This window comes from Callorhinchus milii, unplaced genomic scaffold (genome assembly GCF_018977255.1).
Source record: "Callorhinchus milii isolate IMCB2004 unplaced genomic scaffold, IMCB_Cmil_1.0 Scaffold1, whole genome shotgun sequence".
In the NCBI taxonomy this organism is placed as follows: Eukaryota; Metazoa; Chordata; class Chondrichthyes; order Chimaeriformes; family Callorhinchidae; genus Callorhinchus; species Callorhinchus milii.
The window spans coordinates 120,456,412-120,482,053 of NW_024704742.1; the positions used below are offsets into that span (position 1 = coordinate 120,456,412).

The 25,642-nt window shown below is 39.5% G+C and overlaps 1 protein-coding gene across 2 annotated transcripts in view; it reads right to left on the bottom strand.

Moving 5' to 3' along the window:
• cwc27 (CWC27 spliceosome associated cyclophilin) overlaps positions 1 to 25,642 on the bottom strand; it is a 119,498-nt gene that overhangs the window by 21,350 nt on the left and 72,506 nt on the right. For both annotated transcript variants that reach the window (XM_042331891.1, NM_001292337.1), the window contains 2 exon segments: positions 22,166 to 22,272; positions 6,641 to 6,750 (listed from right to left, as the gene is read on the bottom strand). In XM_042331891.1, the coding sequence (XP_042187825.1) occupies positions 6,641 to 6,750; positions 22,166 to 22,272 (217 nt within the window).

A 25,642-nucleotide genomic window follows, 5' to 3' on the forward strand; every position in this document is an offset into this window, starting at 1 on the left:
GCTCTCCCTCCTCTGCCTACTACTGGCTGACATTATCAACCAGTCCCTCTCCTCCGGATCAGTCCCTGCCTCCCTCAAAATTGCTGTCATTACCCCACTCCTGAAAAAACCCTCCCTAGATCCCTCAAACCCCAGCCATTACCGCCCTATTTCTAACCTGCCCTTCTTCTCAAAAGTTCTAGAACGCGTTGTTGCAAACCAACTCCGCGCACACCTCTCCTCCCACTCCCTCTTCGAACCCCTCCAGTCCGGTTTCCGCCCTGCCCACAGTACAGAGACTGCGCTTGTGAAAGTCACAAACGACATCCTCCCTATCTGTGACCAGAGCTCCCTCTGCCTTCTTGTCCTCCTGGACCTCTCCACCGCCTTTCCTCCATCATCCACTTCAGTGGGACCGCACTCACCTGGTTCGAGTCCTACCTCACAAACCGCCAGCAGTACATCTGCATAAACGGCTTCTCCTCCCGCTCTCACCCGGTCACCTGATCCATCCTTGGTCCCCTCCTCTTTCTGATCTACATGCTCCCTCTTGGGGATGTCATCTGCATACATGGCGTACATTTCTACATGTATGCAGATGACACCTAACTCTACTTTTCCACCTCTCTTTACGAACCCTAGTCCCCTGATAGAATCATAGAATTATACAGCACAAAAAGAGGCCATTCGGCCCATCGAATTTGTGTCGGCTCTTTGAATAGAGCAATTAATGTCAATCCCACTACCCAGCCCTTTCCCCATAACCCTGCAAACCCATCCTCCTCAAATACCTGTCTACCGTGTTTTTAAAAGTAATTGTCGAATCAGCCTCAACCACCCTGTTCTGTCAGCCTGCCTGTCAGATCTCAGGGGCTGGATGAGCGCAAACTTCCTTCATACTCTTCGTCTCTCGTCAACGTCTAAAATCTCACGGTTCTCAACTCCTCCACCTACCCGACCTCCCCCTAAAACTCTCCAAACCCGTACACGACCTAGGCATCAGGTTCGACCCCCAATTATCCTTCCTCCCCCATATCTGGTCCCTCACCAGCACCGCTTTCTTCCACCTCTGACGCATTGCCCGTCTCTGCCAATACCTCTCCCCAAAAGCTGCTGAAACTCTGGTCCATGCCTTTGTCACCTCTCGGCTGGACTATTCAAAGGGCCTCCTCGCCGGTCTCCCATCCACTACCGTCCATAAAATCCAACTCATTCAGAACTCTGCCGCCCGCATTCTCACCCGCACGAAACTCCGCTCCCCGATCACCCCAGTCCTTGCAGACTGCACTGGCTGCCTATCCCAGAGAGGATCGATTTCAAGATCCTCACCCTCGTATTCAAGTCCCTGCGCTCCTCTGCACCCCCTACCTCTCTAACCTCCTTTCTCCTCAGCACAGTACCCATTGCCTTTGTTCCTCTGGGTCTGGCCTCCTCCTTGTCCCCCGAGTCCTCTGCTCCACCCTTGGCGGCCGTGCCTTCAGCCACGATGCCCCGAGGCTCTGGAACTGCCTTCCTCACTCCCTCCGCCTCGCTCTCTCCCTTCCCATTTTCAGGTCTCTGCTGAAGACCTTTCTTTTCGACCGTGCCTTTGGTCACTTTCCTCCCCCTCCCCCGGCTCGGACCCGGGATCCTAAACTGTAAAGCGCTCTGAGACGCCATCCAGCGTGGAGGGCGCTATATAAATCCAAGTTGTTGTTGTTGCTTTTAATCTTATCCCCTAGCTGGATATTCCCCAAGAAAGATAGCACAATCAGTTTTCATTGACATCTTGAGTAAACACCAAGATCCCAAGCCATGTAACGCAGAACATTAGCCTTTAGATGGCTTTAATAGTCTCCATCCTAGCCTTCATTAGGCTATTCACAGCCAGTGGCTTGCAAAGGGTGAACCACCGAGCTGATTTTTATCTATATTGGCTAAAACGTCCCATTGAGGAAATATGAGATTGTGTGGATTATCTTCACCCTTTGGGCCTGGAAAGGAGTTATCCAAATCTGTATGTGCTTTGCACGTATAATCTCTTGCTCGGTGCAACTAATAGCTTTGGACTTCTCAGAAGATATCAGATACATCCCTGGAAGAGAGGACTGGCAACCCCCAGTTTACACCTGAGAAAGCACTTGGCAATCTGCCAGTTTATGGTTCATCAAGGCTCTACCCGAAGTTTGAGGCAAATAGTGTAATCCAAGTGTCCAAGAAGAAATTGCCAGAAGCAATAAGTTCTCCCTGAAGGTTTGACATGCTGACCACATGGGGGCAGCAGAACAAAGCTTTGGCTCAAGGATAAATCCACCATGTCCTGAATGGAATCTGTGCTTGAGCTTTGGCTATGGGTATTTGGATCTAAATCTGGGTTGCAATTTGGCTGTTGTAGTTGTCAACAAAATGTGTGCTGGTCCACATCACACTTTCACTTTCATTATGATTATCTCTGGAGATAAACTCTCTGATTGCATCCTCCTCACTGATAACATACATCCTCTTCCAAAGAGTGGAAATTTGCCCTTTTTATGGTGGTATAGCTTTAATTGCTAAGCTATACCACCATATCTTGAACAAGCTTTAGGCTGCTGGTTGGAGAAGGCATTAGGATTGACGATTCTCTGAAGGGTCCATCTGGACTGCTGTTGATGTCTGGAACAAGGTCATTATTTGTTTCGTAGCAACACTTTGAAGACACTGAGCCAAATGTTAAGTTTCTGTATAGGCAATTCCTTGATTGAATAAAATTGGTGACATGTGCTGATAAATCAATCTTCAAGAGTGTAGGCATAGGTTCAAGCACAAAGACAGTGCAGTGCCTCAGTTGAAATAGAGAATTGAAACAGAGGACTATCCTGAGACAAAAATGTTGTCTGAACATATCTTGGTCATCTGATTGGCACTAAAACACATTCTCCCCAGCCAAGAGAGGGATCCTTGGGTAAGTGCTTCTGATTTAAACTTGAATTTATCTCTAACCTGGAAATTGAAGTTTCTCATTAAAATAGAGAAATCAAATCTGGATACTTTTGTGGAAGAAATTTCTTTTCATTGATTTTGGCAATATCTGCAAGTCTTAGATTTCAGTTTTGAGATGGTCCAAAACTACTTCAAATAACAACTAACTACAACAACTTGTACTTATATAGCGCCCTCCACGCAGGGTAGGGTCTCAGAGTGCTTAACAGTGGTGGAGCCTGACTCCGAGCCAGGAGCGGGGGTGGGTGGAGGCGACTGTAAGCACCGTAAGAGGATTGAGGGAGAATGTTCCAGAGTTTCAGGGTGCAGTGGCTGAATTGCGACCTCCAATGGTAGAGCGGCAGAAGGTGCGAGGGAAATGTAGGAGGCCGGTGCCAGTCCAGTGGAGGTGCTGGATGGTGGATTGGTGAATAAGGAGGTCGGAGAGGTAGGGAGGTGCCAGGGGAATGAAGCGACTTGAACGCGTGTGTGAGGATGTTGAAGTTGAAGTCAATCCGTTCAGTGATGGGGAGGCATTGGAGCCTGGCCAGAACTGGTGAGTTGGGGGTACGGAGTTTGGTCCAGGTCAGTATTCGGGCAGCAGAGTTCTGAATGAGCTGGAATTGTTTGAATAGTGGAGCTGGGGAGATCGGTGAGAGTGCGTTTGAGTAATCCAGACTCAGGGGGAAGCTTTTTCCAGGGGTGGAAAAAGATGATGGAGGGCTTTGAAGAGGGGAGGAGGATACGGGAGATGAGGGAGATGAGGAAGTGGTCCAAAATAGCCTTGTCCGTAATGGACAGGTCGGAAATAGCAAGGCCATGTGTGATGACTAGGTCGAGGGAGTGGCCACGGTTGTGGGTCGGCGAGTTAATGTGGAGGGTGAGGTTTAGGGAGGAGAGGAGGGCAGTGAAATCCGAGGAGGTGGTGCAAGGGGAGTTTAGATGGAGGTTGAAATCACCCATTATAAGCAGGTGTTCACTGCAGAGGGACAGCGATGAGAGGAGCGAGGAGATATCAGTGAGGAAGGAGCCAAGAGGTTTGGGGAAGAGAGATAACTAGAGAGAAAGTACTGCAGAAAATAGTTATGTCTAAATGATTCAGAACTTTGTTTCCCACATTCTCATCCATACCAAATTCCTCACCATCATCACCCCATCCTTGCTAAATAGACTCCATTGGCTCTCTGTCACAAAACGTATTGATTTCAATATATTCACCCATAAATCACCTCCCTATTACTCCAACCTCTTCACACTGCACCACACCCCTCTATCCCCCCCTTTCACTCAGCCAGCTCGGTTTACTGTGGGGCCCCCAATATCTCCGCTCCACCAACTGCGACTGTGCCTTCAGCCACTATATCCCAAATACCTTGAGCTCCCTGCCTCAATCCTGCCCCAATGCACGCGTCTTCAAATCACTCCTGAAGACTTTCCTTTTTGACTATGCCCCTTTCTCCCCAGCTTAGCATCAACACCCTCCATTATTGAGCACTCCAAGATGATAGCCCACCTGAAATCCAGGTTGTTGTTGTTGGGTGTTTGACACTACAAATGCTTCATCGCACTCCACTCAAATTTTAAAATCCGATGCTTGCACTAACCCAAAACTACATTTGCAAAGAGAGATCAAAATTGAGCTCAGGCTGAGTGCAGCACCAACAGTACAAAGGCCCAAGAAGAAACAATGGCATTGTTCGATTTTAAAATAACAACAACCTGGATTTAAAAGTAACTAAAACTTAAAAAGAAACCCACAAAATTCTCTGGCTGAAGTTGCTTATTCTCCCTTGGGAATGAAACTAATCTTAGGTTGGATACTGTACTAAGCAATAAAAATCAAAACATTTTCCTATTGTAAGGGAACACACAGGTAATGTGTTTGCTTTCTCATTTGCATGTGGTTGTTAAATAAGTTTAGAAAAATGTAAGCTTCCCCCTCCACCATCCCAGGAACCTTTTTATGATAAAAAGAATTGAGTCCTTTATTTACTATTTTTAAACAAATGCAGTAAAACATTTAAAAGTGAGTTCAAAAATACTTAGGAAAATTATTAAATATTAAAAAGGTAAGGGTAAAGGATTACAGTAGATAGCGCCAATGGAGTACGAACATAGGCCAAATGATATCCTTTTGTGCTGTAAACATTTTACAATTCTAACACTGAACTTTCTTCCACAAGTTTCTGTTGAAAATTCAGGCTATTCAATATTTTCGACACTTCATTGCTTAGAATCCTATTTTTTCTGTCCTTCAGATGAGATGGATCCCGTCTGCCTATTCAACTGGATGTTAACAATCCCATGGCACTTTTTGAAAAAAAAAGGGATATTCTTCCAGTGTCCTGGCCAACAATCACCCAAATAAAATGTTGTCACTCACTCCATGGCTATTTGTGGGACATTGCTGTGTGCAACTGGCTGACCTGTTTTGCCCACAAAAAAAAATAGTCAATCCACTTGCAGTATATCCTTTGAAGCACTTTGAGACGTCTCAACGACATGATAATGCACTATATCAAATGCAAGGATTATTATTATTATGTTATTATCGTTTAAATTCCTCTCTACAGGTAGTTTCTAAATGGTTTTCAGTGATGGGTCAGTCAGACCAGTAACACTGCCACATTACATATGAATGGATGTTACTTTTCAAGTTTTGCATGTGATTGATATTTTGTCCAATAGGTATTTTGTGAAGCCATTTCTGGATAATCTTAATAACAGTCCCAGTTGCACCAATCATTATAGGAACTATGTTTGTTTTACATTGCCAAATATATCTGCATTTAATTTGTAGATCGATAAATTTGTTGATCTTCTCTAGTTCTTCATTTCTTACATTGTAATCACTTTGGATAATAGCCACATCAATAATACTTGTACAATGTACAATCTATTTGGTTCTTTATGATGATATCTAGTTTGTTACAGATTACTGTTCTATCTGTATGTACATGTGAGTCCCAGATTATTGTAATGTTATTTTTTGATGTCACTTTCGCTGGTTGATGTTCATACCAGTTTACATCAATATCAAAGTGTTTATAAATTGTCCAGTAAATATATTTAACTACATTGTTATGCTGAATCAGATATTCTGATTGTGCTAGGGCTTGACATGGTGACAATATGTTATCTACTGTTTCTGGCTGATGACATATTTGTCTTATTTTCATAATAACGGGTAGTAATAGCTTGGCCTTGGGCTAATATTATGAGGGCTTCTATTTCGGCTTTTAGATCTCCGATAGTAAACCATTTGTAGCTTTGGTTCTTGTTATTTAATTTCGCTTGGAAATTGACCATGCAAGAATTTCTTCTCCCATTCATGTTTTCTACAAGATATCATTTTCTTTAAGGACAATTTTCACTTCCATGTGCCATTTTTGTTGGTGCGGATGAACTACTGACCGTCTGTTTTTTNGATGGATTTTATATTCTTGTTTGATCTTGATTGCTTCTTTAATGATGGAAATTTTCTTTTTCTGCTTTTCATGTTTTTCTACCATTTTGATATTATCAATGGAAATTGCTCTGATATATTAAACTTAACCTACAATTACTGATTTATAAGATGCTTCAATTTCAATCAGACCTCTTTCTCCTTTTATTGGTATGTTCTTATTTTCTTTTATTATTATAATTATTATTAATAATGCCAGTTCTCTCGCTCAGCATTAGGCTGAAAATGTGATAAAACTAGATTAATATGCACTACCTGTTCCTCACGGGTTGATCCTTTCTTTGTTTTTTGTCTTCGAAGTTCTTCATATTTTTTTCTTTCATTTAAATATTCTGCCACTGCACTATTAGGGGGATGTTCACTATCTGTCAAAGAAAGAGAAACCAACTTTATTACATACAATCTATATTTTTTTACATTTTGTATTATGTTGTAAATTTGCAATCAGACACAATTCTGTGTTCAAATTCCTATAAGAACATGAAATTGTGAACAGAAAAATACCATTGGGTCCAAACAACTGACTTAATATTTTGCAACAGTAGGTCTCCGTTGATATCATAAATCAATACTGTAGTTAGAAAATGAAAATAATAAAGACTCAAGAAACTTTTTATCCTTCCTATGATAGCTGTTAATACACAGAACTGCAGTGCTAACAGAAATTGCCAGGGTCAAATTCGATCTTGTTACAGATGGCTTTAGCTGTATTTATATCATCAAACCTACAAATTGCAGGGAGGAAAATGGTACACACCCATACCTGATATCCATTACCTACATTAGTGTTCATCTGATCAATAAAATTGGTCATTCACTTCATGAGTGTTTGTGGGACATTGCTGTGCACAAATTGGTTCTTCTAGCACAATAGTGACGTACTTTGTGACAACATTCCCACGTGAATGTGCTATATCAAAATGCAAGTATTATTTATCATCTGTTAGCATTTTAGAACTAGTAACGGCAACCCAGTTACTGGATATTGCTAGACATTTGTGTAGAAAGCAGCTGAGCATCTAACCGAGTTTCACAATATGTGAAGTCCTGTTGCTCAGTGGTTAGAGCACTCGCTTCGCAAGCCAGATTCCTGGGTTCTATTCCCGTCAGGGCGAAATGTTGGGCAAGTTTCCTTACTCCACATGTCTCTGTTTATTTAGCAGCAAGTAGGAACCCGGTTGCAAGTTGATTGGCGGATCACTTTTTCGGGGATAATAATCCCTCAAAAAAAACAATAATTTGGTCACTCAATCCATGACTGTTTGTAGGACACTGTAGTGTGCAATTGGCTGCCACATTTTGCCAACAAAATATACAGTCAATTCACTTTACAGTATATCCTGTGAAGCGCTTGAGACGTCTAGAAGACGTGAAAAGCGCTATATCAAATGCAAAGATAATTATTATTATACCTGTCATTATGAAAATGGCTATTTTTCGGTGTTAAGACACAAAATTCCTTATAAAATATCTAGTTAATTTTAATATCATGGAGGAAACACATAACATTGCTTCTTATAACAGCATGGATGTTCCACTCAGGAACTCAAGCTTAATTTGCAAATAGTTTCCTTTACTACCTTTACCAAAGTATACCACCTTTCAAGTGTTTCAATGCACTGAGCATGGGGGGAGGGTTAGAAAAGGAAGGGAAACAATACAAGAAAACCTTTAATAAATGACAAAAACACCATGATACTGAGAATATTGTGCAGTTACTTTTTCAAACTCTTCTTACAAATACCATCAACTGAGTAAACAAAAAGGATAAAGATTATCCAGGAATTCCTAAATTGAATGATGAGAAAGACAATTAACTGTCAATTACATTCTAAAGTGACCCAATTTATCAGTCAGTAACTCCACAGATTAAATCATTATCCAGATGTTTTTTCAACTTTCAAGTAATTTATATTCGATCATAATGATATGCTACAGTGAAAATCAAGCTGCTTTTACAGTGAAAACATCTTCTGAAATGTTTGGACATTTTACAATGGCCAGGAATACAACAAAGACAACATGAGAGTAACTTGTTTTGAAATATACCTTGGGGATAGAATAATTTCCCATCTGAGTTTTTAAAACAAATTTGAGTATTTGCAGTGACAAGTGTGAATAGCAAACTGCCGTATAATGTTCTACTACTGTATGTGCAAATTATTCAGCATAACAATCACTCTTATTAGATCAGCACTTAAGCAGAAAAGGTTTCATTCAATGCTCTCAAGTTTAATGCCATCTGAAGCATTTGTATTGTTGAAGCAGAATGTAACAAAGCCTTCTATTTACAGGGATTTTCTTTTGACCATATCAGGAAGCTTGGTAAAGCACTGTGAGATAATCTTACTATGTGACAAAGTGGGCTGAAAGAATAAACCCCAAAACAGGTCTGCCTCCAGCAACAGGGAAGTATATCTGGCAATGTTAATGTTCATCAACTGGCAGAGACCAGAGAAGCCAGCAACCAAAAATGTTTCTAAAATTTATATTCTGTCTCTGAAAAATGTAGCAGTGAAACTGGAGAAATACGAGTATTTCAGGCAATTCCAATTGTCCATCAATTAATCCAAATGTTTACAATGCACAATGTCTGCAGGAAATATGGTTTATAGTTGCATCATTTGATGTTGCTTGGTTTGTGGCCTACATGATCTAATCTACTCCAGTCCACTAAGGATTTCAGCACCTGGTTTGGACAATATAGTTATTCTCATACCCCATTTTTTCTTTAACACTCCCCTCAAAATTCATAGCCACTCCAAACCTCCAAAACAACAATGTTTGACTCTGGAAACAGCTTGAGAACAGCTGTGAAATTAGCCTGCCTCACAACATACATTTGAGATACCATAATCGAATCCAGGCGTCCGGACTGTGTTGAGGCCAAGACCAGCTATAATCAACTCTTTTTTGTTGGAGGATCCTTCACAGCTGTCAGCAATACTCTACATCTTTGTACTAACCCATTTATGTCTTGTCTTTAGTACTACAAACTGACTTTAGCATATATGATGCTGAATGATGTTGCCTACAGGCACTACGGAAGGGCACATATCTTACCACTCCAGCTGTTGTCGCTAAATGCTATTCTGGAGTTTGAAGGCCATTTTGACAGCATTCCTGCTTTGTCCTATCACTCAGACTAAGACAGCTACAAATCATACCCCTGATGTTGTGGCAACAAGAAAAAAAACACAGAATTCTTTACCATAAACAGATTTCATCTTGCCAATCAGAAACATCAGTAAAGAAACAAAGGAGTGTTCTTCAGAACACCCTAGGCTGCTGCTCCTATAAATAGCTTAATATGTTCTTGTGGATTAGCATAGGTGTCAAATAATACTGCAAATTACTGTTTGGTTACAGACAGTTTCTGATTAAACAGTAGGTCATGGAAAAAACATTAAAATGTAGTAATAAAATGAAATCTCTTAAAGCAATAAATTTAGTGCAATTACTTTTTTTTCCCTCTAGATGTTTGTCTATAACATGAAGTAGCGATTTATAGTCGCTCACACTGACAGCTTTATCTCTTGAGGAAAACATAATTTACTTTACTCCAGTAGTCCTTTATTCCTAATGGAGGAAAATCTAATTAGTGTTTTGATGTCATCCATGGGGATGTGGGAAGGATTACCTCAGGATAATGAGAAATTAAGAAATTCATAACCTTGCAGTGCCATTTTGTTCAGGTGATCTTCTTCACTGTCTACTTTATAAGGCCTTATTCAGAAGTGTTTTAATACTCAAATAACAAAAAATCCTAATATTTCCAAGCAGAATCTGATGCAAGTGAGAATTAAGCATGAAGCCTTATATATTTGGGGCTCAAAATAGTTCACAAAAAGGGAGAACATACTAATAGTGATTTATTAATAGCAATATTAACCAACAATCTGTTATTTTTTCCCCATTAGATTGATTATTATTCCTATTGTACTTGAAGGTAGTAAATTATTTTATAATTGTATGACATAATTCAAAAATAAGTGTTCTGGGTTCTTGCAAACCATTTTCCATATTAATTGGGCACTGATTTCACTGGCTTTGAATCTTGCCAGTACAAATGACTGGCATGTTTGTCTACAATTTGAATTTGAAATGTGGATATTAATACCAATTCACACTTTCAAATGACTTAGGAAAGAGTTGAATTAATTTTAACCTGGTAGTGAAGGACTGATAAATTTCCCTTTTTCCTAAAATAATTTTCACCAGAATATAAAGTCCTTCAAGCCCAAACCAAACTGAGATTTCCATGCATCCCACCTACACATGGAAGAATAATGCAATGAAAACAGTCACAATAAAATATGAACTAGAAATAAAATGTGCGCTTCACCCACAAAATACAGTCAATCCACTTTACAATATATTCTTTGTGATATTGTGACATCTCAACAATAAGGTGCTATATTAAATGCAAGGATTATTATTATTATAAAGCCTTAATAACCCTACATACATAAATTAAATGGACTGTAAAACATCAAAACAGGTCATTCAGCTCAACAGTATATTCCAGTATTTATACTCCATATGAGCCACCATACCTCCTAGCCTCTTCTCGCCATCTCCCCTCCCACCCCTCCATAAATCTATATTTCTTTCCCCCTTCTAATACTCTATTGCGAAATTGTAACAGTGAAAATGTTTATTGTTAATAATGCTAAAACCAAATTTGTGGCAATTCAAGACACATTTCTTATAATGCTGGATCACTTCAAAATGTCTCAAGAAGCTTTACAGTAGTTACTGTTAAGTCTAGTTACGGATTTTATAGGCAAATGCAGAGCCATTTTGGACACAGCAAAATGTCCCACAAACAGCTATGCAGTGAAAAACCTGGAGGATTGATGATCACAACTCCAGGAGAAAATCCTCTCTTTTCAAAAATCTCTAACAAAGCAGAGAGGAGCTTCTTCTGTGTCCTGCCCTCTCCCTCTTAATTATTTCCAAAACAGTTTGGGACATTTCAATCTGAAAGGTGATACAAAAACCTTTCCATCATGTTATAATGTAGCACTTGGCTAGAAATTAAACTATTAACTAAAAAATAAAATGACAGTTTGATAATCATGCAACGGTCACTTGTATTTAGAATATACCTCATTACTGAAACAAAGTAGCTAATAATATGTGTAAAAGTCAGATCTTGTGCCTCTATATGTATGTAGTTTGAATACTGATTTATTAAATTACTGGATGAAAATCAAACATTAGCATCATGACAGAATACTCTGTAAGCTATCAAACACAATACATAGAAAAATAAAACAATTATTCTTCTCAACCAGTTCGTATAATTCAGCGATGACAAGTTGGACAGTGTGCAAGGTAACAGTTTTCATACTTGTTAAATACAACCAACATGCCAAAAGGTGTAAAACTAAGCAAAACAATTATGGTGAGGGTCACTGTGCAACCAAATATCCTTATCATACTATCCATTACTTCTAAAAATCATTATTTGGTATTTAAGTGCTTTTTTGTATGATCATGGTTTCTTAAAAAAATCTGAATGCTTCATTTACCTTCTATTGTTAACTGCATGAAACAGAAATGATAAAATAATAATAATCCTTTCATTTGGTAAAGCGCCTTATCACATCTTTGAGACATCTCAAAGCGCTTCACATAATATACTGTAAAGTGAATTGACTGTATATTTTGTGGTAGAAAGGTGGCAGTCAATTGCGCACAGCAGTGTCCCAAAACAATTGCCGATTGAGTGACCAAATTATTATTATTATTTGTTGGAGGAATTATTACCCCTCAATTAAATCAATTAACCAAGGGTGGGGTGAGGGGAATAAAACAAGGGGTTGTGATTTGAGAGTGCACTGATGGTCCACTGCTACTGTAAAGCAATGTAAGGTTACTTTACATGAAGGGTCCTATTCTAACGCAACTTGCTGTTACAGTATTTGGTGCACTGACAGAAAGATTATCTCTGATACATTTCGAGAATCCAGAAATAATGAGTTCCAGGATTATTAGATGGTGAGATAGATCTGTAGTTAGGAATATTTTGGGAAGCTGGCTGGGTTGGCTGGGTAAGAACAATGATCTGTTAACTATGTACCATACTCACAACTCCATGATCATTGGCAGTGTTTGTGTGAAATGGTGAAATTGTATCACGGTCATGTCATATGATGTCAAGACATGACTATCATCTCCAAACAAATTAACCTGATCCCCTTCTTTTCCACCAACCATCAGCAAGCAGGCTTTCAGCCACTCTGCCCATGCTCCCTGGACTTCCTTTGACTCTCTCCCTCCCTCCCCTTTTTCAAGGCACATCTCAAAAACATATCTCTTTGCCTGCGCTTTCGATCATCTTTTACTTCCCCAACACCAGTGCCTATTCAGCACTGTGACAAGCCCGAAGTCAATGGCCTTATATTATTAATAGTAAATTGTATTGCATTTTGTGTTGTTACAACATATTTAGATTAAGAATTCACATTTAAGAATTGCCTTAAAGGGGGAAAGCTGAGGTGGGGAGAGGAAAGGTGGCCAAAAGCATGGTCGAAAAGTTAATAAATAATAATCCTTACATTTTATATGGTGCCTTTCACATTATCAAGACATCTCAAAGTGCTTCACAGGACTTTTCTGTAGAGAGCAACAACTGTGTAGTTTTAGGAGATAGTGGCAGCCAATTTATAGATCTCAAGGTGGGTTTTGTAGGCAAAGAGGGAGAGGGCAAGGTGGAGTTCCAGAGAGTGGGGACAGAATGGCTAAAGACTCACCTACATGATGATGATGATGATGGGGTAAGTGTGTTAGAGACATGAAGCAGGCAAGTGTTTGTTGAGCAGAGCAAGTAGCTGGGGCTGAAGGTTGCAGAGGTAGAGTGGGGTGAGGCTAATGAGATATTTGAATGTGAGGATGAGAATCTTGAATTCGATCCACTGGGGGATGGGGAGTCGATGGAGCCACGGCAAGAACTGGGCTTGTGGAGTCTGGTCTGGGAGAGGACATGAACTGTACAGTTCTGAGGTGGGGAATCTGATCACCTGAGAAGTTTTTTTTTTAAAGTTGACACTTTAAGACTTACTCCTTTATCGCAAGAGATTTAATTTTAATCACAAACTGAAGAGGTAAAATATCAAATATTTTCTAAAAAATAGACAATATCCATAAATTACTGTATTACCCTACAGTTGAACCATGATTATCTGCTATAATGGAGGGAACATGCCATTGTCTGCTGACAAGCGAACGTTTTATTTGTTTTGCAAAAGCAAACTGAGTAAGAGCTGATTTAGGATGCAAGCGTGGCAGATACTACATATCCTCAAGAAATTCTACAAAATATGTTAGCCAAGATTTATCCTTTCAGACTTCTGTCACTTTGGAATTATTACCTTCACTCTTCACAAATGAAGTTGAACAGTTTCTTTAAAAATTTATGGGATCCATTATTTTTTCTACCATAGATCTCGAGCTAATACCAGACTAGAATTCCCAGGTTTAGACTCCTGACTTTTGCTAGGAACTGGAATATCTTGAAATTTCTAGTAATAACCCTGTACAAGCAGTGGAATGTTTCAGCCGAACCTATGTCTACCATTATTTCCTCAAGCATCCTTAAATGCAATCCATCTGGTCCAGTTTTAGAATAACTATTTCATTACCAAGTCTGTTTTGTCTATTAGCCTATATATATCTTCTGGCATTTACCACAAATGGGCAAGTTTCCTTACTCCACACAGAGCCTAATAATAATCCCTCCAAAAAACCAAAAACAATAATTAAATTGGTCATTTTCAATCTACGACTGTTTGTGGGACATTGCTGTGCGCAATTGGCTTCCGCGTTCGCCCACAAATATACAGTCAATTCACTTTACAGTGTGTTCTGTGAAGCGCTTTGGGACGTCCTCCCGACGTGAAAAGCGCTATATCAAATGCAAGGATTATTATTATTATTATTATTATTATCAGCATTGTTTTGACTGTGAAAACTTAATTTGAATTTATCGCATTTTTTTTTTTTTTTTTTATTTTTTTGACTGTGAAAACTTGTAAATTCTGCAAAGAATTCCAGATTCTACCATAGTTCCATGGCATTGGAGTTCCAAATGTTAATCCAGTATTTCTAATTCCAGTACAAACTCAATGGGGGCAAAAAGTCCTTCTGCGCTGTAAATGTCTAGGATTCTATGAAATCCAGTGGTGTAATATTTCAATTCTTTCCAGAGCTTTGTGTTAGAACTTGTCGAGGTACTATATGGATGAGTACAATGATTCAGTTGCTTTTAAATAATTTTGGAATACAACAACAACAAAATTACATTTATAGAGCGCCTTTCACGTCGGGAGAACGTCCCAAAGCGCTGAACAGTCAGATGTTGTATATAATATAATATATATGTCATGTATAATATATAATATACATATTATATAGTTATAAATATAATATATGAACTCGTCTGGAACCAAAGCCTTTGTGTCAGATGGTTAGTCAGGGAGGGAGGAAACGGACAACTCAAAGTTGGAAATGGTTTGTGGGCCCAATTAAATCATTCCCCAGGCCAGTTGTGGCCCACAGCCTGTCAGTTGCACCACCTGGTTTAGGTTGACACTCCAATGTAGTACTGCGGCAGCTTTGCATTGGTGGCCATGCCATCCTTGAGGTGAGATGTTAAACTAAGATCCTGTCTGCCTGTTCAGGTGGACAGTAAAGATACCATGGCAGTATTCAAAAAGAGATGGGAAGTACTACCGATGTCCAGGCCAACAATTCTCCAGATAAAATTGGACAGTCATTTCAATGGATGTTTGTGGGACATTACTCTGCACTAATTGCATGATATATTTGCCTCCAAATACATATGAATTGCACTTAAAATTCTAGGAAATTCTTTGAGACGTTTGGACGATGTAATATGGTCTACATCAAATGCATGAATTATTCATTATTAAATTAGATTGAGTAGCCTCTGAAATAGCATTTTCTTTTAGCTTGTTTGGTGACTGAATTATTACCAGTAAAATTGTTTCATAGAAAACTTTTACAGTCTCAAACATCTAGTCAGAGAGTAGCAGCCCAGTGTGAACTGAAGTGTTTCTTCATAATGCTCATGAACATTTTAGCACTGAGTGAATGGTGCTGATTTGGACTGTAGTGCTGTAGTCCAGCATACTGTCCTTTTAACCAGGCAATCCAGTTCAAATTCATCTGAAACTGATAGGATGACAGTCTCATCTCTCAAATGGTTTTAAGAATGCGAAGTGAAAGAAGCTTAGGCAGCCTCAAGTATTTCCTAGTATTGTGGGATTGCAGCATAATTTGTTCACAACATGAAAATTGCTTGCATGAGCATAATCACAGTCAAAGGAAATATCTTTGCGGTACCCTGTCATATAAATATTAGCTTAAAATGACTTTCAGATCATTGCCTAATAAATTAACTTAAAGTTAGTGAGAACAGCAATGATAGAATTCTGATGACAGTACAGTTGCTAGCACAAATATAACAGAAACATCTTTGATTTTGTTTATTTACAATAATATTTTGTCTTAGCCCATTCTCCACATAACCTTTGAACCTCCCTTTTTCTGTTTCAATGGTACTGCCTTCCGTAGCAATTTCAGACCCTGTAATGAGTTGCTTGCTATGATCATGCTCAGGGCTATTTGTTGCTTGGAACTGGTAGTGTTCTCACCCTGTTAACTTTATTTAACTTCAAACCAAGTTCCCTGCGAGTCCTTGAAATGTACTGACATCATGGCATTGCATATGTCAGGTCACATCCATTTTCCTCCATGGAAAGTAAATCAAGCCATTTCAACAAAGTAAAGGCTGTAGCAAACCTCAACCCTGCTTTAGGCTTCCCTGTTAACAACTGCCTCAATCCAATTCAGAAATCAGGCCATTTCTAGTCATATGGTGAAACCTATGGCAAGTGTTGTACTCCACACGCCTCGGTTTACCAAGCAGTAAGTAGGAACTTGTTAGTCATTTGGCGGATCGCTTTCTGGTGGTACAACAACAAGATTACATTTGTATTAGCGCCTTTCATGTGGGGAGGACGTCCCAAGGCGCTGGACAGGCAGTGCCTTGGGACGTCCTCCTCGTCCTTGGTAATAATTCCTCACCCAAAAAAATAATAATTTGGTCACTCAATCCACGATTGTTTGTGGGATAATTGCTGTACACAATAGGCTGCCACGTTTCACCCACAAAATACATAGTCAGTTAATTTTACAATACATTCCATGAAGCACTTGAGACATCTTATAGACATGATAAGGTGCAATATCAAATGCAAGGATTATTATTAGTAACATATTATTAAATGGTAACGTTTACACAGATAATCTACTTGTAGCTATACCTTTTGTGAGGTATAATGGAAATAGAGTTGCTAATTAAGAAATATCTTAATCACTTTAGCAAATTTACACATATTTGTGGGCGAAACGCAGCAGCCAATTGCGCACAGCAGTGTCCCACAAACAGTCGTGCATTGTAGCGACCAATTTTATTATTTTTACACAGAGAAACTTTGGAAATCTTCCTGTTATTCGTTAAAAGACTGATTTCTTTAGTAGAGATATAAACAATTTATTAATTAAAAGATTCTATTCAAGGAAATCAAAGTTTCTCTGTATCTCATCTCTCCCCTTTGTTTCACAAATCACTTTAATATCATAAACTACAACTAGAGGCAGGTCAACCTCATAAATTGATCTCTGCTCCCTCACCCCACATACACACAGTTTTGATGCCCCCACCCCTCCATTTCATCCAGCCCATCCACTACTCTATAACCGGTATATCTTATGTTTCTGGAAGGGAAACACAAAAATACTGCTTATGTGGTCCTCGGATGTTTTTCAAATAGGGCATCTGGCCCTCAGCAGCCAAAAGCACCCTGCCTTAGAACTATCATGCTAAGGTTTACTCAATTTCAAATATATAAAATTAGATAAAATACTAGACAATGGAAGCTCAAAATGTTTCTTTTTCCAGTCTATCTGCTAGTAATCTGCCAGTAATCGAAACAGGCATACATCACATCACAGTAGCTATCTCGCCAAGCACATGGATTATATTTTGGACCATATTTCAGAATTGATGTGCAACAGAGAAACTATTGCAATCTTATAAACTTAATTTTGCTGAATAGTCTACATAATCCTCAGAGTCTTCAGTGAATAGGTTTGTTAAACCAAAGAAACAACTCCATTGCTTCTGGACTGACCTACAACAAAATAGGTTTAAATACACATTAATCAGAATAATATTCTTATAACATTTAAAATGCAGTTATTGGGCTTTAACCCTCCACAACTCAATACTGATTCAAACTCTGCAGTCCTGGTCCAGGCTCTACATACCCATTATTCCGATCTTTGCCAGACTCCAGTGACTCTCGTTTTCACAGGGGATCAACTTAAATTTTTTGCCCTGACATTCAAATCCCTTCATGGACTAGCTATGGAATATGCTCTGAACTCTATTCTCCTTCCACTCCTTTTATTTTAGTCTTTCCTCACTCCCTATATCCCCCTATTAGCAACTGAGCCTTCTGACACATCCCACGCTCACCCTCTATACCCTTCCAAAACCTATTTGTTCCCCCAACTCACGTACTATCTTCAAAACACTTGTAAAATTATCTTTTGATCATATTTTGATCAACATGCTCAATTCTCCCTTTTCCTGACTTGGAACATCCCATCATATTTTTTAAGCTCTTCGATATTTATTCTACATAAAAGTTGTTGTAGAAGTGCTAGTTGTTAATGAAATATGTAGTGCCTAAAGCAAATTAGTAAACCCTCAGTTCTCAGATGAAAGAATAAGCCCGAAATCTTAACCTACTTCTGCTTTTCAGATGCTCATGAACCTGTCGTTCATTATCAAATTTCTGCTTTCAGAGTGAATTTTTAAGCAGGAGTTGACATAAGAAGGCATTCTTCCCCAATTAGTAGTGGATAATAATAATAATCTTTGCATTTGATATAGCGTTTTTCACCTCTTCTAGACGTCTCAAAGCGCTTCACAGAATATACTGTTAAGTGAATTGACTGTATATTTGTGGGCACAATGCGGCAGCCAGAAGCAGAAGTCGTGGATTGAGTGACCAATTTTATTATTTTTTTCTTGAGGGATTATTATCAGGTGTGTGGAGTAAGGAAACTTGCCCAAGGTTTCACCCTGCCAGGAATCGAACCTAGGTCTCTCCCAAGTGGATAAGTAGCTCCTAGGAAAAGTAATTAATGCAGTGCTGAAAAACACCTTTTAAATATTTGGATGAACATCTGGATAGACTGAGGGTAAGCATAGATAACAATATCGAATTGTTTTGTGGCATATGATTTCTAAACTGCAGTCAGTAGAGAGTTGACAAAGTCAAGCGAGGATATGATAAAAGCATGGATAAAGGTCTCGGCAGCCTGCGGGTATCGGTGTGGCAATGTTGCAGAGGTGGGACATTGCCAGACTCCATCACTGTGTACAGGTCATGGCACATATGTGGGGTTTAAAGAACAGTTGAGAATCAAGCAAGATATCAAGGTTCGGCACTGCCTTTGTGAGGTGGAGTGGGCATCCATGTAGATTGACGTTGCCAGTGCCTGAGGTGAGAAGGCGCTGACGGAGCCTCTGTTTTGTTGACATTCAAATGGAGAAAGTTAACTCTCATCCAGGACTTGATGTGTCCGATAGGCTATCGGTCAGAACAGCAGTGATCCTGGACTTGAAGTTGGAGTCAAAGAGAGTTGGGTGTCATCCACATACATGTAGCGGGAGTATGTAAATATTAAAGAAAGGCCCAAGGATTGAGCCTGAGGAATGCCTCCAATGTGCAGGAGTAAGAGCCGATGGCAAATATGAAATGGAGTGGCTGGGAAAGGTAAGAATGAAACCAGGCAGAGAACAAACTCTGAAAGTGGAGATGAGAGGAAAGGCGGTGGAGAAGAATAGAATGGTCAACGGTGTCAAAGGTGGCAGGAAGGTCAAGAAGGGAGAGGAGGCAGAAAAAGTCTTGGTCACAGATGGAGAGAATGTCATTTGTGACTTTGACCAGGGAAGTCTTGGTACTGTGGGCAGTGCAGAAGATGGATTGGATGAGTTCATGCAGGGAGAGGAAAGAGCAAATCTGGGAAGCAACAACTCATTCCAGTAACGTGGAGACATGGAGGTTGGAGATGGGACAATAGTTAGGGGTAGGGATGGGATCAACGGAGCATAGGGTTCATTCATTCAGGAGCTGACAGAGGAGAGAGAAGAGGGAGAGGCGGGATTGAAAGCGTGGAGGGAGGGACAGAAAGGGCAGCCTGTTTGCTTGCTCTTTCTCCAGGACTTCATTCCTACCACTGCAAGAGTCCTTGGAATGTTCAATCCCTAAGCAGGTACAGTATTTAGGCAATAGGTCTCAATGAAGAATTCTGCAGCTAGAAAAATGGTAGCAGTTACTGAGCTCTGATTGGGTTTACTCTAGAATCTTACTCAGAGTCTCTACATGCATTATAGGATGTAACAGATTATAAACGTGTGGATTACTGAAAGAATGTGAAGTGAAAATTATTTGATAGTACAGATTATCTGTAGGTTTTGTACATAACAAGTGTCAAAGTATTTTTTGCTTGTAGCCATCTCCTGATATGACAAACAATAATCATACAAAAGAAACAAGTTAAACTAAACTATACGTGTAACAAAGTAACTCGCAGTGTGAAGCTCTGTGAAACAATTCAATGTGCTAAGGGACTTAATATTACTTTTATAAATTGTTTATGCACAAATTATTTATGTGTATAGAACTGGCAATCATTGTTAAATTAGTAAATATATGAGTTTAGAAATGAGTGTTGTAATACTAGGGAGTTTCAAATCTTTTATTAACCATAGGTGTTAATTAAGGCTGTTGAACATTTTCTGGTTGTGCATTGTTGCATTCAATGCAACAAATTAATACGATTTAAAAGGCTTTGAAGTTGTTCCAATGTCTACTCCTATAATCTTTCGGGGATTTTCCTTCAGGCCAAAAATGTGTCTGTTCAAGTAGAACTTGAATTATTTTTCTGAAAGATAGGCAGGGGAGTGTAAAATCATCAAATGGATTGAGTAACTCAGCTCAACATACATAAATAGTTCTTCAAAAACTTCTTACCTGGCAAAAGTGGGTGTTAAAATAAGATGGATTTATTAATGGCTATAGTGGTAAAGTATTAAGAATATAGGTTGATTGCTGTAAAAAAAATTAAAAATTGTAACAGAACTATTATATAGTGGTGTTTGATTTATAATTTATATTATACTGTGTTCACCAATATTATTCAAAAAATTAAACTGATAACATTTACAGATGATAGTTTAAAGATCACAAACTACTGCAACTTAGTTATTGGTGTTTTACTTTTTTTTATTTGCAAATGTACAGTTTACATTAAACAAATCAAAATTTTAAGGAGCTTTTGTTTAAAGCTTTGGATGAGTTGTGTGTTCGTTAAGGTGAAAGCTGTCTGGGGTGAAACAATGATTTTTGAACATTTGCACACAATGAGTCTACCAAACATGCTTACATCAGGAACAATACAGGTTACATGCAGAGCAAAACCTTCTCTATTCTGATCCAAAATTGCTGTTAATCCAACCTCAAGTGAGCACTTCGCACCATATCAATGTGACATCTCCATTTCCCATTCCAGACATCCTTGTGACCTAAATGAGGTGCCAATTAGGGGCAATTTTGTGCTGTGGATTCATGCCCACTGAGAAACTGGTTCAGACTAGTAAAATGCATTTCAGTTAAAGACAAAGGTAACAAGGAGATTTTTTTTATTCCATCAATTTGAGCTGGATTTTTACCTAAATTTTTAGAACTGTAATTCAGCATTGTAACTTGCTATGTCAACCACTCCTTTAAACTTCTGTTGTCAATAAAGTTTTTCAAGCTCAGTTTCAAACAAATTATAGTTTGCCATTCTCTTGACACAAAACTCGTCCAGGATTATACTTAAGTGATATATCTAAATGGAAGGATTATTATATTTAATAAGTATTGAAAATAAACACATTTCTCTCTTCATCCATATACATTTCATTCTTTACTGCAGGGCACAATGACATTGTAAAATATATGGAACCCCTGAGTCAGCCCAGTGAACAGCTAGCTGCCAGTATTTTTACCTCTGCACAAATAAGCAACACTGTTTGGCTTTCTCTGCTTCTATCTACTCTTTCACAATTTAATATTGTTTTCCTAGTAGCTTAACCCTTTACAATCCAAATTGTTCACCCATTTTTGATAACAGAATAACTTTCAGTGCATTTCTAACTGTCTACTAGTTCTCAGCATGGCTGGATCCAAATTTAGAAAAAGAAAAAACAGTCAGGGATCCTGCCCAGAAACCCTTGCTGGAGATGAGAGATGGAAGTCGGTTGAGTAATAGTCTAAGCTATACACTCCCTTGACATTCACCATAAAAGTTCATACGTGAATGAAGGCCACATGTCCAAGGTAACTGACGTCTGTGAAGTATACTGTGAGCAGAAGGAAAAAGAACAATTCAAAGCCTTTAGAATTCAAGGAGGAAACGTGGTGAGAAACCTCCCCTCCCAAAATGAACTTCAGGAACAATGATTTTATATTGAGTCAATTTATAGCATAGTAAATAGTGGCTCAATTGTAACATTCACAACACAACATTCACAACAAAAATGTCTGGAGGTAACCATATATTCTGATTTTACCCATCTCAAATAGGTCAGGAAGTAGCTAGAAACATATTATTCTTGTTAGTCTTTACCTGACAACTCTTTGTCTTCTTCTTCTTTTGTAGGAATTTCTTCCTTCTTTTGTTTTGCTGCCAAAAGTTCCCGTTTCAACTGACGCACTTCTTTGCGCAACTCTTCACTGCAATGAGAACAGTGTTTACATAAGCACATAATTTACTCTGTAATAAAACCACTTAGCAGAAGAGAAAGTTCCAAGCAGATGCTTAGAAAATCAGAGCTGTAAACTGAGAGAATGTAGTTATTAAGAACACATGCCATCAATTATTCAGAAAACTTCAAGAATTTGTGGCAGATTTTATTATTTTTAAGCGGTTCAGACCCATAATAATGAATTTTAAAAGTCATTGCGTTTTAAATATTTTAATGTACTTCTTCAGGTCAGCAATGTTGCTGCCATGTTTGACATCCAAGCATGCAATCCAACTACTTGTTGCTCTGCTGCCTCTTCCATCAATCTTAGCGACACCTAAAACACATTTGTAATACTGTGCATGATGTTGCAACTATATTTCTTACGTCTTAGATCATAAAAGAGGAGCCATTAGTGGTACTGAATCTTTGTGCTTCAGCAGAGATTGCAAGAGGCCTGGAAAAGCAGCAACCTTCTTCCAGATGAATTTGAACATCATCAAACCATTTTCTTGGAAGGAATTCATTGGAAATTGGTACTGCAAAGTGCTGATCTTTTCCAAAATACGCATTTACACATTTATAAAGAAAACATCATATTCGGAAGGCAAGGTAAGGTAAGGTTGTTTTGACATTTTAGAGCGCTGCAGGAATACAAATTCACAGAGGTAAAAGACCCAAAATACAATTCAAATTCAATGTAAAAAGGTTAACCTCCAGAAATCTTCTTATTACACAAATAATATTCAAACTTACAAGCTGTGATGACTCATGGATTCAAAGCAGACCTAATTCTGGAAGATTCTATGTATTAGATTCCCCTCCCCCTTCCCTGCGCCAAACACATTTTGATAAATCAAATCAAAAAGCTCAAGTGGATTGAATTTTGTCTATTATTCCATTTGGATAATGTTTTGGATTATGAGCAAAATGTATTTCAATAATCAACATATTTTAATTGTTAGATACTTATGGTTAAAACACATTGAAACTATTGCTTAACACCTTAAATGTGTAGTTTGATAATTTACAGTAATGTAGAAAAACAAGATTCCACAAATAATAATCCTTGCGTTTGATATAGCGCTTTTCACGTCTTCTAGACGTCTCAAAGCGCTTCACAGAATATGCTGTAAAGTGAATTGACTGTATATTTGCAGGCGAAACGCGGCAGCCAATTGCGCACAGCAGTGTCCCACAAACAGTCATGGATTGAAAATGACCAATTTTTTATGTTTTTTTGGTTTTTGGAGCGAATATTATCAGGCGTGTGGAGTAAGGAAACTTGCCCAAGGTTTTGCCCTGCCGGGATAGCAAAAGTTTTGAAAATAAGAACATGGACAATTTGCTAGGAGAAAGAAGACCAAGGTCTACCTAGTTGGCCTTCCACCATTCTGGCAGTCACTTGACCTGCCGTGTCCCAAACTATATACTGTATCCTGAGATATTCATTTCTAGCAGAAATCTATCTAATTTGTTCATGAAACAAACAATTTCTGCTCCCATTGGCTCCCTAGGGAGCCATAAGTTTACTACTCACTCAGTGTTTCTAGAGATTTGTTCTGAATTTATAATCAGTCCGTGTCCTCTGGTTCTACTGTTCAATACAAGATAAAACAGCTTATCATGGTCTACATTATCTAGTCCCTTCAGAATCTTAAAGACTGTAATCATATCGCCCCTCAACCTTCTCTTCTCCAGCATGAACATACCCAGTTTACCTTATCGTTCATCGTAAATTTGTTTAACTTAATTCTTCGATCGTGTGCTATTTGTGTTTTTTCATCTTCCATTAGTTACCAAAAATTTTCTTTTATGTCTCTATAGTATAACTTTTGTCTTTAGTGTTTCTTCTAACTCTAAATATTTTTCACATTTCTTCTCAGTTTCCTTCTGACATTTTATTCTGAAGCTGTTTACTGATTTACATTCACACTCATTCCTTTTCTACTTCTATTACAAGCATCCTCTTTACATTTACTTATTAAAAACTGGTTGCCTTGGGTTACTTTGTGGCATGTGTGTATCCAATCCATCCTTGCATTAGTAATAATTCTTGCATTTGATCATTTGCACCTTATCATTTTGTTAAAACATCTCAAAGCACTTCACAAGATTAAGTGTAGTGACTGCGTATTATGTAGGTGAACACAGCCACCAATTTCCACACAGAAATGCCTCACCAAGAACCACAAAGTGAAAGACCAATTTTATCTGGAGGATTGTTAGCCAGGATACTGGGGAGAAAGTAATTTTTTTTGACAATTGCCAAGGAATCTTCGATATGCACCTGAACGGGCAGTAAGTTCCCATACATCCACATGTATGCGGATGACACCCAACTCTACCTTTCCTCCTCTACTCTCAACTCCACGACCACCGATGTCCTGACAGCTGCCTGTCCGACATCGAGTCCTGGACGAGAGACAACTTTCTTCAGCTCAACGTGCGAAAAACCGAGGCCCTCCTGATTGGTTCGCGTCAGCGCCTCCGCACCTCAGGCGCCGACACCATCAGCATCCAAGGCTGCACTCTCCACCTCTCAAAGCCAGTCAGGAACCTCGGCGTTTTGTTCGACCCTGAGCTGTCCTTTCTCCCTCACATCCGCACCACAACTGGCACCGCCTTCCATCACCTCCGGAACATCGCCAGACTACGGCACTACCTCACCCCTCACGCTGCTGAAACCCTGGTCCACGCCTTTATCACCTCAAGGCTGGACTATGGGAACTCTCTCCTCGTCGGCCTTCCCGGCACCTCCCTCCACAAGCTGCAGGTCATTCAGAACTCTGCAGCTCGTGTACTGTCCCGCACCAGGCTTCGGACCACATCACTCCCACCCTCGCTCGCCTCCACTGGCTCCCCATCCCCCAGAGGATTGATTTCAAGATCCTCATCCTCACCTACAAGGCCATTCACGGCCTTGCTCCCTCCTACCTCTCCAACCTACTATCCCCCTACCTACCTGCCCGTACCCTCCGTTCCTCCGGCTCCGGTCTGCTCCACGTCCCCCGCCCCAATCGCCCTACCATCGGTGGTCGGGCCTTCAGCCTCTCAGCCCCTAGGCTCCGGAACTCTATCCCCCAGTGCCTCCGCCGCCTCCTCCCTTTCCTCCTTCAAGGCCGGTCTCAAAACCTTTCTCTTTGACCGAGCCTTCAGCTCCCCTCTCGACTCTCTACCCCCTCCTCGCTCCCTCCCTTCCCTCCCCTCACCCTGACCATTTCCCCCCTGCTCGGGTCATGACCCAACTGCAGCGCCTTGGGACGTCCTCCTGACGTGAAAGGCGCTTTATAAATGGAATCTTGTTGTTGTTGTTGTTGTAAGGACCTTGGTGTATCACCTTGTTTGAAGCACAGCAC